The 7,383-nt window shown below is 29.2% G+C and overlaps 1 protein-coding gene across 2 annotated transcripts in view; it reads left to right on the forward strand.

Moving 5' to 3' along the window:
- LOC136985735 (polyamine-transporting ATPase 13A3-like) overlaps positions 1–7,026 on the forward strand; it is a 111,373-nt gene extending 104,347 nt beyond the window's left edge. For both annotated transcript variants that reach the window (XM_067283076.1, XM_067283075.1), the window contains exons 29-30: positions 196–352; positions 6,724–7,026. In XM_067283076.1, coding sequence (XP_067139177.1) covers positions 196–352; positions 6,724–6,980 — 414 coding nt within the window. In that variant the 3' untranslated portion in view covers positions 6,981–7,026. The remainder of the gene's footprint in view (positions 1–195; positions 353–6,723) is intronic.
- Positions 7,027–7,383: the final 357 nt, after the last annotated feature.

The raw sequence follows: 7,383 nt of genomic DNA on the forward strand, positions 1-7,383 counted from the left end.
AGGACTTATTATACTGGAAAATATGGATGCAGATATTTAGTCTTACAGATAAAAAATAATGTTTTTTATTTAGTTCACAGGACTTATTATACAGGTATAATAAGTCCTGTTAATATATAAAATGTACTAGTATACAAAATAAATTTTAATTTATTGTTTATATTTTTACAAGTTAAAAGTTGTGTTTATTTTTAGGTATATTTTGTTCAAAAATTCTTGTTTGAACATGTTGTTCCTGCACTCAAAAAAATGAAAGGTCCCATTCATCGCTATGAAAAAGTTGATCTTTCTATTGGCAACAATTGGCCACCTGTTGGGAAATATGAAACTATTCCTTTAAAATCAGATAGTTGTAAGTTATTCTTATTTTCATTATTATAGATGTTATAAAAATTTCATATTTAACCCCTTTCGCTGCGTTATTTTTTTAAATTTTTTTAATTAATTATGTTTAATTACATTAAAAATATTAAAAACGAAAAAAAACGAAAGAAATGTGTTAATTTTGAAGAAAACACTTCAAAGTACAATTTCCTTTTTCTCGCCTTAGCGCGAAACTTGACACCGATGAGTCATTGTTTACACAGCTGGATGACCTTGAGAACAGCTGGTGTCGTCTTTCGCGGGACATTCTCATGAAACTCTCGGGAGGAAAGGATAAAAAGTAGGGTGAATACTAGATGGCGGGATATTTCAAAATATTTTTTTAAAATTACGATTTTAATTGAAATTTCCGACCCCCCGACTTAATTAAACGTAATTATAAAAAAATCTATTAATTAAAAAAATTAAAAAACTATTGGATGTTGTTTTTTACATCAGAAAATAGCTTTAAATAACTTTACCGAAGTAAAATCGGCGCACTAGAACTTTAGAAGGATGAATAAAGTTCCATAAAAAAATCCCATAAAAAAACAATTAAGCGTTAATCGCACATCATTAAGGGTTAATTAAAATTGCAATAAAATTTTTTCGCGCGGAAAAAAATTTTTCAAAAAATTTGGGGACAAAAAACATCCGAAAATTCAAAAAAAAATTTTTTTTTCGCCATTTTTTTTCTCCGAGGGTCTAAAACACCGTTTTCTGTGTAACGCTATGTAAACTGATCGAACTGAGTTCGATTGCGGGAACGAAGGGGTGGAAGATTCAAAACTTGTAATTCTTATATTTAAAATATAATAGATTATCATGTCTAAAATTATTCATTAATTACAACAAGTAATCAGAAAAGGAGATTTAATTATATTTTAAATTTAAGAGTTTTGTAGTTTGTAAAGTTATGAATAATGAGTTAAATAATGAATAATTTCATGTATACATGGAATGTATGAATAGTATAATTAATAATTTTGTTTGTTAATTTGAAATAGTAACTGAAATTTCAATATCTGTTTTTGAATTAGTAAAGAGAATTAAGCCGTAAGCTGGTTACTTTGAGATCGGCAATTTGAATCTGTTACTAAGTAAATTCTCTTTTCATTTTTAGCATTTGATAAAATAATTTAGTTCTTTTTGTTCCTATTCACATTATCTTGGTCATATTCACTCTGTTTTTATATTACTGATTGCATTTTATATTATATTAATATGTACGAAGTGTATGTGTACACATTTACATTCACCACAATTTAAGATGAAAAATAGCTATTTATTGAATTTATATATTTGTGATGATTATATATAGTAAAGGGTCAAAAATCTGAATTTGGCCATTGAAAAATGGATATTAACCATTTCAATCTTAACTTCATTATTTGTGTTCATTCAGTTTGTGTCTTTTGGCCTTGTGTTATTGATGTTCTAACATTCATTCAGAATTCAAAATATTTTAATTTTGAAATTATGATTAGTATATTTTTTTGTTTAAATGTAGTGATTCTGTAAACCGTAACAGAAATAGTTTGTCAATAGTTTCTGATGCCAAACTTTCTTCAACCAATAAGATGCAAGCCAAACAGAAAAAAGCAGCATTAATTGCAACTATGTTATTATATTGCAAGAGTTGTTTAACTCTTGCAATATAATAACATTCTCAACTACATTTCATGCTATCAGAATGTACTCACTGAGTTTTGAATTTGTAATTGACACTTCAGTCCATAATTTGAGATATAGAGATTTGGGAGAAAATTATTTGAGATAAATGTGGAAAATAGTCTGGGAGCACACATGTATTTTAACAATGCTTTAGATAAGAAAAACTAATCCATACATACAACTAGGTTTCTATTAATCAAGATATAGTAATACTAACTATTCCTGTGTTTATAAAAGATGACAAATGTACTGGTATAGTGAAGTCTCTGATAGATGAATCATAACTAGTGTGGCTGAGAACAAAGAATTGATTCAAGGACAATTCCTTGGAATCAATTCTTTGTTCACAGCATTGATAAAAATTAAAATTTTAATATTTACAATTAATAACAATTCTTTCCAAAGAAATAATGTACAAAACTTACACCTATGAATATACAAATATCTGGGACCAAAACTGACAATAATACCAAACATGTCCCAAGTGCCGACAAACAAAAGAACTTAATCTAGCTTATTTCTAACTTAACTCTACCTTAATTAAAATACACTATAAGGGCCCTGGATCAAGATGGGGTTGTTGGAAGAAATCAGAAGATCTGATTAAGACAGTAGAAAAAAATGGGAGGATGACTGGCAAAAATAAACCTTGAGTTTTCGTTCCTCAAGAGGGGCTTCCTTTCTGTTCCTCGTCAACACACGTCCTCTTCTCCCAAGCCCCTGCCTCAAAAAGATGATGGTCTCATGGTGCTTCCCCCTATCTCTCCTTTCTCCCCAGTCTTTTTGACCAGTCTGGTACTACCCCCTTTTGTTTTAGAGACACATCAGACCATTGGATCAACCAATAAAGGTGAGGCCAAATGAACAAAAGCTGGAAGTAAAGTTTTTAAACAAAGGTGGGGAAAGATTTTTAAAAAAAACAAGGCTTAACCAAGCCACAGTAGGAAGCTAGAGATTTCAACACACCACTCCATTAGTCATCTTTTATAACAGTCAGTGACCTCACAATAGATAAAGTTGTCTGTATTCATTTATAAAAGTATAGAACTTACTAAAATTATAAAAGTAATTCAAAGAAAAATGACTAGCCACTATTTTCCTATGATAATATCTGTGTTTCTGTAGTTTAAGTTTTAAATAAAATCTATGTGTGTTATGCAAAATTTTGCTAGGCCTGTGGGCATGCTCAGTAGATAGTGGAATGCCACAATAGGTTTTTGGTAAGTCAGTTTTTGATTTAATTTTTTAACAGGAGTGTAAAGCCTTTCCTTCTAACTAAACTAGTTAATTAACGCTGCATCAGCGTGTAGTCGGAACGAAGCTGCTCGCACCTTTATTTTCTAGATTATGAGGGAAAAAGGAACAAAGAATCACTCGTTCTCAACAATATATTTGATTTCTAATGGATCATTTAAAGGTACAAATATAAGGTCAAAATAAGCCATTAATTAATTGCTATGCCAACATTTCACGAAATTCTGTCTATCACTACGGGCCTTGGACTTGCAGATTGACTCGTAGCGATCTTTATTATAACTCTAAAAATACTGAGTCAGTTATTTTTTCACTCGACTCAATGTAACATAGGTAAGCTGATAACTGTCTCTTTTTTCCCTATATCTATTTTGATTTTTGGAAGAGTTAATCCCTGTGATTTATGTATAGTCATCGAGTATGCTAAGGTAAGGGGAAACTGTCTACGAGATTGCAATATACTGCCATCATTCAAAGAGCATGTTATGGGGATTATTGGTAACGGATTACCATAGATGAATTCCACTAAAATAAACAGAGGAAGAGCTGGAGGGCAAGCATTAGGAGCATATATAATGTAGCCTAATGAACCATTGACAAGACCTCCTTGCGCCTATAAGTTGACTCGCGGCATGATTCTGGCATTAACTGAGAGATTCAAATACTTGGAGAGACCAAGAGCTGAGTCATCTTTGGACGAAGGCAGGGCAATATCTGGAGTGTTTTTCAGATGATTTTACCCAGTTGACTGCAAGTAGTCTTCGTTGCTTTGTTTAACTTGCTCGTTTGTTGGATATAGCTCTACTGCCGTTTGGAACTGATCAAGTTCATCTCTGGATAAATAGGCTCCATTTCTTGTCGTCAGAGTGTTCAGATCTGTATCAGAGAAATCACCCAAAGCTAGATGTTGTAAGACATCTGTGAAGGAACTATCTGTGCTATTTTATCTATGAGAATTACTAAGTTCAATGAACTTCTCAAAAGAATCAAATGTGAATGTAATGTAATGTCCCAACAAGGTCCCTACCTTGTTGGGACATTACATTGTAAAAAACACTCAAGGAGAGAGGAGTATCTTTAACAGGAGGAAGCTGATGAAAATCACCAAACAAATAGACAAAGAATCCACCAAACGGCTCATCTTTCTCGGGGTTTATCTCCCTTAATCTTCTCTCGATCATGTAAAGCATTCTTGCACCAATCATTGACATTTCATGATGATGATGAATTTGAGCAACTTCATCTCAATCTGGAATTTCTGTGCAGCTTTTTCATTTAGAGATCGAAATTTCATAATAACGATAGGAAGACAAAGGAGAGAATGGATCGTAAAGCCATCAATATTGATCACTGCTGCTCCATGTTATAGAATAATAAGTTAAAAAAAAAACTTTTTTTAACTTATTATTCTATAAAGATTCTTTATATTTGTTGTGTATCCAGTTAGCGATAACATTTACCTTTCAAAATTACTGTTTTAATGCTTGTCATATTTTCCGACCACTAGATGACGCTTCTACACGTGCATGCAGGAAGCAACTAACACTTGACTTCATGCATTCCTTGTCAACATTGTAACTCTAGAATGAGTTGTCTGATCTTGATAAAATTTTCTACGACGACTCATCATCACTCAAGGATGAACTGATTAAAATTTCAACTCTCAAAAATGATCCATACTGAAGAAAAACCCTATCTCCAGTTCTACAAAAACGGATCATTTTTGAAAGTTGAAATTTTAATCAGTTTATCATTGAGTGATGATGAGTCGTCGTAGAAAATTTCATCAAGATCGGACAACTCATTCCAGAGTTATTTTGTTGACAAGGAATGCACGAAGTCAAGTATTAGTCGTCACTACATTCCGACAATAAATATCCTAAACTAAAAGAAATAATACATAAAAGTAAAAAATAAGGCAGATTCCATTAGTTACACCAAACAGTTTAATAAAATGAAGCAAATAAATCATAATGGTAATGAAGTCATCTTTAGTTTTTATTTTTTTAATAGAATGGAGAAAGAAATGCTATTATACATAAAAAAGAAATGAAACATTACATGGTCAAGCTAAAGATAGCAGATTAAATAGATATAGTTATTTTAGTCAATAAAATAGACTTAATAGAAGTAAAAAGTGCAAGAATTTCTAGCTCACCAGCATTATAATTATTAAATCACATGTCATAATTGTCAACAAAATTGACTAGCTGCTCATGAAAAATTATTTTGAAAATTTATGTTTATAATAATAATAAATGCTAAAAACAACTTTAAAATTTTTTCATGTGGATAATATAAATGTTACATAAGAATAAAGCAAACTGCTTTTTTAAATATTGTAATTTGAATAGTATATCCTCAACCTGAAGATGACATTTTGAAATGTTTAAAGTACTCATTTTTAATTAAATAACTTGAAAGTAAACAACTTTAACACTGATAGTTTGCTTTATTCTTGTTCTATATTTTTGGCATCATGAAGAACATATTTATATTCAATATTACGTAAGTAGAAACATCTAAAAATATGAACTGATATATAGAAAACAAGAAAGAACTAAAGTTGAGGCATGCCTGTGTGTATTTTTCGTAATCTCCTAAAAAATCAAATTGGCAGTTAAATGTGTGTGGTCTCATGATGCCAAATATAGAATAAGGATAAAGCAAACTGTCTATCAGTATTAGAGTTGTTTAATTAAAAATGAGTACTTTCAACATTTCAAAATGTCATCTTCAGGTTGAAAATATATTATTAAATTTACAAATTACAATATTTAAAAAAGTATATTACACAAAGAGTTTTCATGATTTTTAGTGAAATTCTTAGTAAGCTTAGACAAAGGATAAACTGTTAGAAGAATCTTTTTAAAGGTTTTTTTTGTAATACTTGCCTAAGACAATATATACAAATGTGTCTTTATTTACAATCCAACATTTTACTAAATGTTAGGCAAGTTTTTAATTGCAATTTAAAACAGATAACTTGTGAGTTATCCCATTGTTATATATTTGTTGTTTCATCATATGATTTTTGCAATTCAAATATAATTTTTTTCTGGAATCTGAGAATGATATTCAAGATGGCCAAAAAATTCATATGTGCTATAAATTAAATTATTCATCCAGTACATTTGTTTTTAGTGTTTAGAACTTTGTATATTATTAAATATTGCATATTTAAATATTTTAAATTGGTTTGCAGTTACTATTGTAAAGTATTTTTCATCAATAGAATATTGTGGCAAATTTCTATTGATTGCTGATTGAATTTCTTTCTCTAAAAATTACTATTTATACTTTTTGTTACATAGCATTAATCATTAAATATATAAGTTGACCACAATAAAATACAAATTAGTTATAAAATATTACTAATATACTATTATTAAACTGACAATTATTATATGAAATATTTCTATATATCATTAGATTTATCATACAGTGATGAAGTTGATGTTGGAATTTTAAGAAGATCATCAAAGTCATTTCAGAAGAGATGGTCACGACACAGTAGTGATATTCGCAATTCTCTTATAATGGGTTTGAGATCATCTGCTTCAGATTTTAAAGATATAAAATCAGAATCTAAGACAACACACACTTTTGTAACATTTCAGGATAACTATAAACATATAGTTCAAACTGATGAGAACAATACAATTCCAGCACAAGATTCATTTGTTTAATATTAATAATAAAAGTGAAACCACATTGCGTTTAACTTAATTATTATTTAAATTGTTTTAAAAATGGCTTTATTGACATGCATTATTATATCAGCAAAAAAATCCAATTTTATAATTAAAGACAGAACACAAATTCAAATACAATAACAACAAAAATCACTTCATCAATAATTTATATTTCATATATTTTATGAATTAAATTAATTTAGAAAACTTTTAATTCTGATATAATATTTTTGCTGTTGAAATGATCAATGATTTTATCACCTTAAAAAACACTACATAATTTATTATTTTAAATCTGCTATTACAAAAAACTTTTTTTTTTTTTTAAATTTCTGGGTATGTGTAATGCTGAGAGCATTAATATTGTTTTCACCAATAATAAATTTCATTTAAATTA

Source organism: Centruroides vittatus, unplaced genomic scaffold, assembly GCF_030686945.1.
Source record: "Centruroides vittatus isolate TY-2023 unplaced genomic scaffold, ASM3068694v2 contig_976, whole genome shotgun sequence".
Lineage (NCBI taxonomy): Eukaryota > Metazoa > Arthropoda > Arachnida > Scorpiones > Buthidae > Centruroides > Centruroides vittatus.